The sequence below is a fragment of the Nerophis ophidion genome, linkage group LG06 (genome assembly GCF_033978795.1).
Source record: "Nerophis ophidion isolate RoL-2023_Sa linkage group LG06, RoL_Noph_v1.0, whole genome shotgun sequence".
NCBI lineage: Eukaryota > Metazoa > Chordata > Actinopteri > Syngnathiformes > Syngnathidae > Nerophis > Nerophis ophidion.
In genome coordinates this window covers 69584257-69597490 of record NC_084616.1, presented here as the reverse complement: position 1 = coordinate 69597490, position 13234 = coordinate 69584257, and the positions used below count along the sequence as shown (strand labels likewise).

General features: G+C 41.1%; 1 protein-coding gene across 1 annotated transcript in view; it reads left to right on the top strand.

Annotated features, from left to right (window-relative positions):
• Nucleotides 1–3914: 3914 nt before the first annotated feature.
• The window catches only part of LOC133554616 (cilia- and flagella-associated protein 47-like), a 163171-nt gene continuing 153851 nt past the window's right edge, over nucleotides 3915–13234 (top strand). Inside the window, exons 1-4 of the mRNA XM_061903567.1 lie at nucleotides 3915–4325; nucleotides 10357–10514; nucleotides 10586–10701; nucleotides 12455–12593. Of these exons, the coding sequence (XP_061759551.1) occupies nucleotides 4182–4325; nucleotides 10357–10514; nucleotides 10586–10701; nucleotides 12455–12593 (557 nt within the window). The 5' untranslated portion in view covers nucleotides 3915–4181. The remainder of the gene's footprint in view (nucleotides 4326–10356; nucleotides 10515–10585; nucleotides 10702–12454; nucleotides 12594–13234) is intronic.

The following is a 13234-nucleotide window of genomic DNA, read 5'->3' as shown; positions in this document are numbered from 1 at the left end:
GTAAGTATGTGTGATTTGTAAAAAAAAAAAAAATCACAATAAATATGTATAGTTTTATAAAACATTTTCAAGTTATCAAGGGGCATTTGAGGACAAAAATGAATTTATTTCATTTTGGGATCAGGCTATAACGTAACCAAATGTGGGAAAACATTAAGCACTGTGAATACTCTCTGGATGTTGTGTACAAACCCCGTTTCCATATCCATCCATCCATTTTCTACCGCTTATTCCCTTTTGGGGTCGCGGGGGGCGCTGGCGCCTATCTCAGCTACAATTGGGCGGAAGGCGGTGTACACCCTGGACAAGTCGCCACCTTATCGCAGGGCCCGTTTCCATATGAGTTGGGAAATTGTGTTAGATGTAAATATAAACGGAATACAATGATTTGCAAATCATTTTCAACCCATATTCAGTTGAATATGCTACAAAGACAACATATTTGATTTTCAAACCATTAAACATTTTTTTTTTTTTGCAAATAATCATTAACTTTAGAATTTGATGCCAGCAACACGTGACAAAGAAGTTGGGAAAGGTGGCAATAAATACTGATAAAGTTGAGGAATGCTCATCAAACACTTATTTAGAACATCCCACAGGTATGCAGGGTAATTGGGAACAGGTGGGTGCCATGATTGGGTATAAAAGCAGCTTCCATGAAACGCTAAGTAATTCACAAACAAGGATGGGGCGAGGGTCACCAATTTGTAAGCAAATTGTCGAACAGTTTTAGAACAACATTTCTCAACGAGCTATTGCAAGGAATTTAGGGATTTTACCATCTACAGTCCGTAAAATCATCATAAGGTTCAGAGAATCTGGTTAAATCCCTGCACGTAAGCGATGATATTACGGACATTTGATCTCTCAGGCGGTACTGCATCAAAAACTGACATCGGTGTGTAAAGGATATCACCACATGGGCTCAGGGAAATTTCATAAAAACAATGTCAGTAACTACAGTTAGTTGCTACATCTGTAAGTGCAAGTTAAAACTCTGCTATGCAAAGCAACACCCAGAAACGCTGCCAGCTTCGCTGGGCCCGAGCTCATCTAAGATGGACTGATGCAAAGTGGAAAAGTGTTCTGTGGTCTGACGAGTCCACATTTCAAATTATAATTGGAAACTGTGGACATGGTGTCCTCCGGAACAAAGAGGAAAACCACCATCCGGATTATTATAGGCGAAAAGTTCAAAAGCCAACATCTGTGATGGTATGGGGGTGTATTAGTGCCCAAGGCATGGGTAACTTACACATCTGTGAAGGCACCATTAATGCTGAATGGTCCATACAGGTTATGGAGCAACTTATGTTGTCATCCAAGCAATGTAATCATGGACGCCCCTGCTTATTTCAGCAAGATAATGCCAAGCCACGTGTTACAACAGGGTGGTTTCGTAGTAAAAGAGTGCAGGTACTTTCCTGGCCCGCCTGCAGTCCAGACCTGTCTCCCATGGAAAATGTGTGGTGCATTATGAAGCGTAAAATAGGACAGCGTAAACCCCGGACTGTTGAACGACTGAAGCTCTACATAAAACAAGAATGGGAAATAATTCCACTTTCAAAGCTTCAACAATTAGTTTCCTCAGTTCCCAAACGTTTATTGAGTGTTGTTAAAAGAAAAGGTGATGTAACACAGTGGTGAACATGCCCTTTCCCAACTACTTTGGCATGTGTTGCAGCCATGAAATTCAAAGTTAATTATTATTTGCAAAAGAACAAAGTTTATGAGTTTGAACATCAAATATCTTGTCTTTGTAGCATATTCAACCGAATATGTGTTGAAAAGGATTTGCAAATCATTGTATTCCGTTTATATTTACATTTAACACAATTTCTCAACTCATATGGAAATAGGGTTTGTATTACCTGGCTTTGTAAAGTCTGTCTGTCTACTCGGGCCTGCTAATTTCCTGCGTTTTTAGGTAAATGCCACACCATACAAATTAATCAATATACTAAAATAACATACAGTGAAATAAAATACAAATTATAATAGTAACGATATGAACAACACAACAGAAATAGTTTTGAAAAAAAATGACGCGTCCTGAATAGTTCGATGTCACCACCAAAGTATTTATTCGATATTGATACCTTACCATGAATTGATTAACGTGGACCCCGACTTAAACAAGTTGAAAAACCTATTCGGGTGTTACCATTTAGTGGTCAATTGTACGGAATATGTACTGAACTGTGCAATCTACTAATAAAGGTTTCAATCAATCAATCAATCAAACCCGCCCACCACAAGATGGCCGCCTGTCAGGTGAAGGAGTTTGTTCATTTCCAAAAGCTTGTTTTGTCTATCCTTCTATCAATTTACGACCACTTGTCCCTCTCGGGCTCGCCTGGAGCCTTATTCAATTTGATGTCATTTTAAACAAATTTTATTTTCTCTGTTGAATTTTATAATTGTACTGCTTTTCCTATTTTTTTTCCCTCGTGTTACACTTTGACCTGACCAATATATTTAGAATAACTACGGAAAGCGAGACGTGACATATTGCGTCCCAAGACCAAAACTGCTGATAAATACGGTATACTTAGTTGAATTAGTTTAAATTACTGTTCGCTCCATTTTGTCCACTAGTGACGCCGAGATCATTATCCATGTGTTTGTTACGCCTCGTCTCGATTACTGTAATGTCTTATTTTCGGGTCTAGCATTAAAAGATTACAGTTGGTACAAAATGCGGCTGCTAGACTTTTGACAAGAACAATCAATCAATGTTATTTATATAGCCCTAAATCACCAGTGTCTCAAAGGGCTGCACAAGCCACAACGACATCCTCATAAGGGCAAGGAAAAACTCACGACCCAGTGGGATGTCAATGTGAACGACTATGAGAAACCTTGGAGAGAACCGCAGGACCCCCAGGGGAGACCGGATGCAATGGACGTCGAGTGGTTCTAACATAATATTATGAAAGTCCAGTCCATAGTAGATCTAACATAATAATGAGAGTCCAGTCCATAGTGTATAGAAAATGTGCTCACAAAGTACTTATACAAACAATTTAACACTATAACTAAACACAAACTTTCCAGGCAGAAGACATAAGCACTTTGAATTGCCTTGTGTACGAATATACAAGAACAAGAAAGTTTGATCACATTACGCCTGTACTGGCTCACCTGCACTGGCTTCCTGTGCACTTAAGATGTGACTTTAAGGTTTTACTACTTACGTATAAAATACTACACGGTCTAGCTCCAGCCTATCTTGCCGATTGTATTGTACCATATGTCCCGGCAAGAAATCTGCGTTCAAAGGACTCCGGCTTATTAGTGATTCCCAGAGCCCAAAAAAAGTCTGCGGGCTATAGAGCGTTTCCATTCGGGCTCCAGTACTCTGGAATGCCCTCCCGGTAACAGTTTGAGATGCTATGTCAGTAGAAACATTTAAGTCTCATCTTTGTCATGAAAAAAGGACGTTTTTGTCATAAAAAAGGGAAGTTTTTGTGGTTGGTGCACTAATTGTAAGTGTATATTGTGTTTCTTATGTTGATTTAAAAATTAAAAGGATTTTTTTAAAAATAAAAATGAATAAAAATTCTCCTGCGGCACGGTACCAATCGGGCCACGGCCCGGTGCGGCCCGGTGGTTGGGGACCACTGCCCTAGGGGAGGGGGGTTGCCCACATATGCGGTCCTCTCCAAGGTTTCTCATACATAGTCATCATCGTCACTGTCACCAGTGTTTTTCCTTGCCCTTATGTGGGCTCTATGGAGGATGTGGTTGTGGTTTGTGCAGCCCTTTGAGACACTGGTGATTTAGAGCCATATAAATAAACATTAATTGATCTCGGAATTCGATCTGGGTTTTTATGGGTAAGGTCGCCATGACAACAAGTGTAGCGACAACCCCCTCCGCCCCCCAGTGCTGCTGGAAGTTATGTTTAACTCAGCAGAAGTATACTTTTACAACAAGAAACAGGCGTCCTGACGTCCTTGCTAAACATTTGTAAACGTCAAATGCTACGTACCACCGCGTAACTCGCTTTAAAACATTTAAAACGGTGCGTCCTCGTGTAACCATTCGATCAGTGACGTCATTGATGTTACCCTGGCAATGGCGACGGAAGCAACTTGGGACGGCAACTCGGTGGAAAAGACTCAATAGATAGCGCGTTGCCAATTCGACGTGAACACGCGTTACAGGTGCCAACCATGGCCGATAATTGTGTTCAAGTTCACCCGCCCTTCGTGGAATTCAAAGACGTGCAGGTGGGCAAAGTTTACAAGACCACCGTCATGGCCACTAATGCTGGCAAAGCAATGAGGGAAATATGGTTTGAAAGGCCCAAGCGAAAGGTAAAGAATGCTATATTGTTTTCAACTTGTTTTTTTTTCTGTATGACTATTTTGGATTGATTGATTGATACTTTTATTAGTAGATTACACAATTCAGTACATATTCCGTACAATTGACCACGAAATGATAAACACCCGAATAAGTTTTTCAACTTGTTTAAGTCGGGGTCCACGTTAATTAATTCATGGTACAAATATATACTATCAGCATAATACAGTCATCACACAGGTTAATCATCATAGTATGTACATTGAATTATTTACATTATTTACAATCCGGGTGGTGGGTTGAAGAGCTTTGGCTGATATCAGTACTTCAGTCATCAACAGAGAAATGGACATTGAAACATTGTAGGCCTTTATTGTCATTGCAACAAGTAGAACAAAACTTAGTTTTCAGCACAAACCTGTTCAAGATTAAACAAACAAACAGTGTACAGCAGGGGTGTCAAACTCAAATACAGAGTGGGCCAACATTTAAAACTGAAAAAAGCCGCGGGCCAAGGTTGAACAAATTAACCTTTTAATAGGGAGCCAAACAAGTGTTGCATTGAATATTGAACAAGCAAGGCTTATAGAACTTTATAGTGACATACAAAATCAAGTTTCAAATAATAATAATTAAAAAATATCCATCCATCCATTCATTTTCTACCGCTTATTCCCTTTTGGGGTCGCGGGGGGCGTTGGCGCCTATCTCAGCTAGAATCGGGCGGAAGGCGGGGTACACCCTGGACAAGTCGCTATCTCATCGCAGGGCCAACACAGATAGACTGACAACATTCACACTCACATTCACACACTAGGGCCAATTTAGTGTTGCCAATCAACCTATCCCCAGGTGCATGTCTTTAGAAGTTGGAGGAAGCCGGAGTACCTGGTGGGAACCCACGCATTCACGGGGAGAACATGCAAACTCCACACAGAAAGATCCCGAGCCTGGATTTGAAACCAGGACTGCAGGACCTTCGTATTGTGAGGCAGACGCACTAACCCCTCTGCCACCGTGAAGCCCAAATAAAATAAAATAAAATAAAATATAAAATCAAATCAAATCAAATCAAATCCCAAATATCAATGGCATATCAAATTAAATTTAAATCCAAATTGTATGACTCTTTTCTATTTGCAGCCTTTTGGGGTAAATATCAAAATAAACTTTTTCCACAGGCCAATAATGAATTTGAAAGTAAAATAACAATAAGGAATGAATCAAACCTTCAAGCCTTGAAGTAGCAAGAGAGAATGCATGAATAAAACATTAATTATTGCTCAGTTTGCTACACTGATTTGCTTTAACAACGCTTATACAACTTAATAGTGCAAAATCCATCCATCCATCCATCGATTTTCTACCGCTTATTCCCTTTTGGGGTCGCGGGGGGCGCTGGCGCCTATCTCAGCTACAATCGGGCGGAAGGCGGGGTACACCCTGGACAAGTCGCCACCTCATCGCAGGGCCAACACAGACAGACAACATTCACACTCACATTCAAACACTAGTGCCAATTTAGTGTTGCCAATCAACCTATCCCCAGGTGCATGTCTTTGGAAGTGGGAGGAAGCCGGAGTACCCGGAGGGAACCCACGCATTCACGGGGAGAACATGCAAACTCCACACAGGAAGATCCCGAGCCTGGATTTGAACCCAGGACTGAAGGAACTTTGTATTGTGAGGCAGACGCACTAACCCCTCTTCCACCGTGAAGCCCAAATAAAATAAAATAAAATAAAAGCCCAAATATCAATGCCATATCAAATTAAATTTAAATCCAAATTGTATGACTTTTTTCTATTTGCAGCCTTTTGGGGTAAATATCAAAATAAACTTTTTCCACAGGCCAATAATGAATTTGAAAGTAAAATAACAATAAGGAATGAATCAAACCTTCAAGCCTTGAAGTAGCAAGAGAGAGTGCATGAATAAAACGTTAATTATTGCTCAGTTTGCTACACTGATTTGCTTTAACAACGCTTATACCACTTAATAGTGCAAAATCAACTTTCAAAAAACATAACAGAAATAAAAATTAAATAAAAAATGTAATGCCTCTTTTCTATTTGCAGCCTTCTGAGGTAGATATCAACATTAACTTTTTCCACAAGCTAATACATTTGAAAATAAAATAACAGTGAGGTGGTCGGAGTTGGGGTGTGGCGGGGTTTGGTGGTAGCAGGGGTGTATATTGTAGCGTCCCGGAAGAGTTAGTGGCACAAGGGGTTCTCTGTATTTGTTCTGTTGTGTTTCGGTGCGGTTGTTCTCCCGAAATGTGTTTGTCATTCTTGTTTGGTGTGGGTGCACAGTGTGGCGCATATTTGTAACAGTGTTAAAGTTGTTTATACGGCCACCCTCAGTGTGACCTGTACGGGTGGCTATTGATGAAATATGCATTGCATTCACTTGTGTGTGTGTACACAAGCCGCATATACTATGTGACTTGGCCGGCACGCTGTATGTATAGAGGAAAAGCAGACGTAACGACAGGTTGTGGAGAACGCTAAAGGCAGTGTCTTTAAGGCACGACCCCAATATTGTTGTCCGGGGAGAAATTCGCGAGAATGGTTGCCCCGGGAGATTTTCGGGAGGGGCACTGAACTTTGGAAGTCTCCCGGGAAAATCAGGAGGGTTGGCAAGTATGAGTATAAGCGGTGTTACACCGGCACCGCCTCTGTATAATACCTGCGGGCCAGCTCTAATGATAATTTGATATTGCCTCAAGGGCCAAATGAAATTACACGGCGGGCCAAATTTGGTTCCCATGGTGTACAGGGTTACAGAACAAGAACGCTGATGGGTCGTAAAAGATGGTAAAAAAGTAAACGCTGGGGAAGGATGAGTAAAAAAATACAATCTAGACTGGGCTCCTAAGGGGGGCCAGTTCGGAGTGAGAAAAAACCTCCATAGCAAAGCACATATACATATTTTAACATACATCTCGAGATATCTAGCAACAGAGGGAAGGTAGTTCAAGGTCATGGTGGTAGGCCGCAGCTCTCAGGCGCTGACCATCCATTCATCACCCTACGGGATTGCGTCGAGGGCGTCGGATTGGGGGACGGGGGTGTATGTGTGGCGTATATTTTTTTTTTGTAGATGTGTGTGTGTGTGTGGGCTTCACGGTGGAAGAGGGGTTAGTGTGTCTGCCTCACAATACAAAGTTCCTTCAGTCCTGGGTTCAAATCCAGGCTCGGGATCTTCCTGTGTGGAGTTTGCATGTTCTCCCCGTGAATGCGTGGGTTCCCTCCGGGTACTCCGGCTTCCTCCCACTTCCAAAGACATGCACCTGGGGATAGGTTGATTGGCAACACTAAATTGGCACTAGTGTTTGAATGTGAGTGTGAATGTTGTCTGTCTGTGTTGGCCCTGCGATGAGGTGGCGACTTGTCCAGGGTGTACCCCGCCTTCCGCCCGATTGTAGCTGAGATAGGCGCCAGCGCCCCCCGCGACCCCAAAAGGGAATAAGCGGTAGAAAATCGATGGATGGGGTGTGTGTGTGTGTATAAGCCCATAGTGCAGGGGTCGGGAACCTTTTTGGCTGATAGAGCCATGAAAGCCAAATACTTTAAAATGTATATCCGTGAGAGCCATATCATATTTTTTAACACTGAATCCAACCAAATGCGTGCATTTTTTCGGTAAGACCAACATTTTTAGAGTATATTAATTCTTTTGAATAACATTGTTATTTCTTGAACAGGTGCGGTAGAAAAACGGATGGATGGATTAAAATGCACGAGAATGTTTTATATTTTGAACGTTATTTTTAACATCGTGATTATTCATTACTTATCGTGTTAAGCAATGTCAGCTAAGATTTATCTGAGAGCCAGATGCAGTCATCAAAAGAGCCACATCTGGCTCTAGAGCCATAGGTTCCCTACCCCTGCCATAGTGTGTCTCTGTTCCGTGGCCTTGATGTATTTGCCGTCGCTAGTCCAAAGTTCACAACAACAGGTGTGTGTCCATGAGAGACAAAAAAGAGAGTTTGTTGTGTCTTCCTGCAGTGATCTTCAGGAGAGTCTCGAAGCCAGGGAAAAAAATCCAAGTTAAGATTATTTGTATGCGAGTGAAAATAAAATTTGCTTTTCACTCTAAATTTGTCCATGACTGGTCCTCAAAAACTGCGGGGTAGACAGTCCGATGTAATCCACAGTTCTTCCCGCATCCTCCAATCATTTGTGGCAGCTTTGGGGTACTTTGAAGACTGCCAGCAACTTCCAATTTGTTGCCAAAAAGTTACCAAAAATTACCGAAAAGTTCTATTTTGGTTTCATCTGACCACATGACATCCTCCCAATCCTGTGCTGTATCATCCATGTATCCATTTTGGTATCAATCAATCAATGTTTATTTATATAGCCCCAAATCACAAATGTCTCAAAGGACTGCACAAATCATTACGACTACAACATCCTCGGAAGAACCCACAAAAGGGCAAGAAAAACTCACACCCAGTGGGCAGGGAGAATTCACATCCAGTGGGACGCCAGTGACAATGCTGACTATGAGAAACCTTGGAGAGGACCTCAGATGTGGGCAACCCCCCCCCTCTAGGGGACCGAAAGCAATGGATGTCGAGCGGGTCTAACATGATACTGTGAAAGTTCAATCCATAGTGGCTCCAACACAGCCGCGAGAGTTCAGTTCAAGCGGATCCAAGACAGCAGCGAGAGTCCCGTCCACAGGAAACCATCTCAAGCGGAGGCGGATCAGCAGCGTAGAGACTTGTCGTGTTTGGAGGAAGAAGAATACTGAGTTGCATCCCAAAAACACCACACCTACTGTGAAGCATGGGGGGGGGAAACTTCATGCTTTGGGGCTGTTTTTCTGCTAAGGGGACAGGACGATTGATCCATGTTAAGGAAAGAATGAATGGGGCCATGTATTGTGAGATTTTGAGCCAAAACCTCCTTCCATCAGTGAGAGCTTTGAATGGTTGACCAAATACTTATTTTCCACCATAATTTACAAATAAATTCTTTAAAATTCCTACAATGTGAATTCCTGGATTTTTCTTTTCACATTCTGTCTCTCACAGTTGAAGTGTACCTATGATGAAAATTACAGACCTCTGTCATCATTTTAAGTGGGAGAACTTGCACAATCGGTGGCTGACTAAATACTTTTTTGCCCCACTGTATGTGTGTGTGTGTGTGTGTGTGTATATATATATATATATGTGTATGTATGTATGCCTAGTTTAGTCTACACACAAGTGTTTAATTTCTTTCCTCTTAAAGTAAAAGTGTCCCCTATCGTTACATTTACAGCATTTTATATACTTACATTTCATTTAAGTGTTGTCCTCTTTCAGTAAAGGTGTCCCCAGACAAGCTTTGTTTAATTTACAGCTCTTATATGTATAGAATACAGGAGGCCAGGCCTATATGCTCATGTACAGGCTAGTTACAATACATGGATTTAATAATTTATCTAAACATGTCTACACAAGTTCAAGTGTTTCATGTATTTTTTTTGCGCGTTAAACTGCAAATCTTTGTTTAATTTACAGCACTTTAGCTATGTTCATTGTTAATATAACTAAATGCTTTCTTGACTTCCCCTTCCTTAATGACCACCAAGTGACCCCATGGGCCAGGGCCAGGGTCCAGAGGCTAATATGACGTGTGAAATAATGTTAATGAAATCAAAGCATTTAGTTTTTTCATATACTGGATACACATGTTTCTATGCATTTCACGGTTTTGCGGAGCCAAACCCTCAAATTTCTTTCGGCCGTGAGGAGTGTTCCTTATTTCCGGTTCTGAAAGGTGGCGACCCTAGTAAGAAAATATCATTTTGTGCATTTTTGTTTTGCTTCATGTTTGTTACTCACTTTTTGCAAACAACTAATGGCCAATTGTGCAAATTCGATACTTATGTCATTATGTCTATTATTAATGTGCAAAAACTTTCCAGTATTTATACTTTCATTTATTTAATTTGTATTTATCTTTATGTATATTTCACAGTATTTACAAAATAAGTGATTACATTCCTGTGTTTCTTTCTCTTCGTGCTTTCTTGCAGATATTTAAATTCTCAGCACCCAGATCTGCTAAAAACGTAGCTCCAGGTTTGTCTGTGAGTGGCGTGCTGGAGTTCACCCCGCAGGAAGAAGAGGAGATCAGAGACTGTATTAACATTCACATAGACGTGACACAAACCATCGAAGTGCCTCTTCGTGTGTAAGAAGGCATCTAATTTTTCCAAATAATATACATTGTTTGTGGACATGTCCTTTTTTGTTTTCATGTAGTTATCCAAGGGGTTGCGCTCTATCCATGGATTTGAAATTAGACTTTGGCTTCGTTTCTGCCAGCGGCCAGATGAATAGCAGACGTCTTCCTATTACCAATAAAGGCTCATCATCAGGTAAATGATCTCTTAATATAAACTATTTTGGTGGTAGATAGAGTTCCCCACTTTCTTAATTTTTACGTCATCTTTGGGGACAGTAAAAACTCATTGGAGCCCTGACCTATTGGTATATAAAGTATACCACAGACCAAGTGGTACACATTTGAGGGCGGAATAGAATAGAATAGACTTTATTGTCATTATATGTGCATATAACGAGATTAAAGACTCCAACTCAAGGTGCGGTTGTGGGAATCGCCTGTTTGTCTGCTTCAGTGCAGCTGGCGTACCACACTGCATAGCACGGTGGGTAGAGCGCCGTGCCAGAAACCTGAGGGTTGCAGGTTCGCTCCCCGTGTCTTACCATCCAAATCGCTGCCGTTGTGTCCTTGGGCAGGACACTTCACCCTTTCCCCCAGTGCTGTTCACACTGGTGAATGAATGATGAATGATAGGTGTTGGTCGGAGGGGCTGCAGGCACAATCTGCCAGCCACGTTGCCGTCAGTCTACCCCAGGCCTGTTGTGGCTATGAAAGTAGTTTACCACTACCAGGTGTGAATGAATGATGGGTTCTCACTTCTCTGTGAAATGCTTTGAGTGTTTAGAAAAGTGCTATATAAATCTAATCCATTATAAAACATGTTTAAAGAAACACTATTGTGTGCATAGTAGGGGTGTAACGATACACAAAAATTTCGGTTCGGTTCGTACCTCGGTTTAGAGGTCATGGTTCGGTACAGTAAGAAGACAACAAAATATCAATCAATCAATGTTTACTTATATAGCCCTAAATCACTAGTGTCTCAAAGGGCTGCACAAACCACTACGACATCCTCGGTAGGCCCACATAAGGGCAAGGAAAACTCACACCCAGTGGGACCTCGGTGACAATGATGACTGTGAGAGTCCCATTGCTTTTATGAGCGGTCAAGCAAAGCAAAAGCCAAAACAAAAACAAAAAAAAATCAAAATTTTTCCTTTTTTTATTTTATTTTTATTTGTGGCGGTCGTGATTCTTTCGTAGCGGGCCGCCACAAATAAATGAATGTGTGGGAAACCCTGCACTCTACTGAAATGTTTCTCTCTTATATGCACAACTGAAATCCTCTCATACACACAACTGAAATTGATAGAATTTCAGTTGTGTGTGTGTGTGTGAGGAAATTTGAGAGAATTTCAGTAGTGTGTGAGAGGATTTCAGTAGCGTGTATGAGAGACAAAAAATATCAGTAGTGTGTTAGAGAGGTATTTGTGAATAATGTCCCGAATGACTCCTCATAAACATGCTTCCAGTTGTTTGTACACACTTGTAGTGTTGCCAATTTTACTACAAAATAAGAGACATGTACATAATGCCATGGTGGTGTCAACATAATGTGGGAATACAGAGTAAGCTTATATTAATATTCTGATTCAGCTGGAGATACAAAAAGTGTGTATGTTCCCTTGATTCCTTACTGTATTATTGTAATAACTGAAACTTCAAAGAAAACACAATTTAGCCGTTTTCTTGGGGCTGTGAAACCCATGTCAGTTAGCCTCACCACATAGAAAACTGTACAGACATGTCTTTTTTTATTTTTAGTTTTTTTTTACATTTAATTTGTATAATTTTTATTTTGTTCTTGTATTTTTAACCTGTTCTGCAGTCGCTGAAACACAGCTTAGAACCATACACAATACTTCTGTTGCTATAATATTTTTTTGTCGTTTATTCTGTGATATTCTTTACCAGTTTGCCCGTTCATGTGTGTTTGTGTTTTGAAGGTGTATTCCATGTGATGCACAGTGGAGATTCTTCCATCCGACTATCACCCTGCACTGGAGTCGTAGCGGCTGGTGCTAAAAAGTGGCTGAAAGTTGAATTACTTGCTGACAGACCCAAACACGTTGATGAGAAGTTAATGTAAGATTTGGTTTTTGATACATATCAACAGTTTCTGCAGGTTATTCATTCTAGTTTATTGCACAGGGACATGCACAATGCTCCTTCTAGGGAGGCTTTCTATATCGGGTCCCTGTTTTTTTATGCTCAGCACTCATTTGGTGCCCTATACAGGTGGGATACCGCCCACAATGCTGCTCATATAAAGTGGATAGTCACACCCATACTGTGGCGATCTTGAGTCACACAGGAAATTGCCACAGCCAGGCTAATCTCATCTTGTAAACAATGCGTGTTTGGCAAACAGTCAATCACACAGCAGAAAATAACGTAGGGTCATCAACTCAGACCACTGTGTCTCACGGTGTGATCAACAAAAACACAAGGCATGCTGGAAAGCCCCATGGCACAGTTTTTTAACATCCTGTAATAAATAATACATGATCCTAATAATACTTCTATTTATCATTATTGTATCTGCAGCAACTAACGCAGGACAAACCCTCACATGTTAGGGTCACGTTTCCAGTGATCTTGTCACACCTGGGTGACGTATTGTCTGGGTTTTGTTTGGTTTCATGTTGTCTCGTCATTTCCTGTTTTATTTTGAAAGGTTAACTCTCCCTCTCGTTTCAGGTCACTTGCCCTTCCTCCTGTTTCAC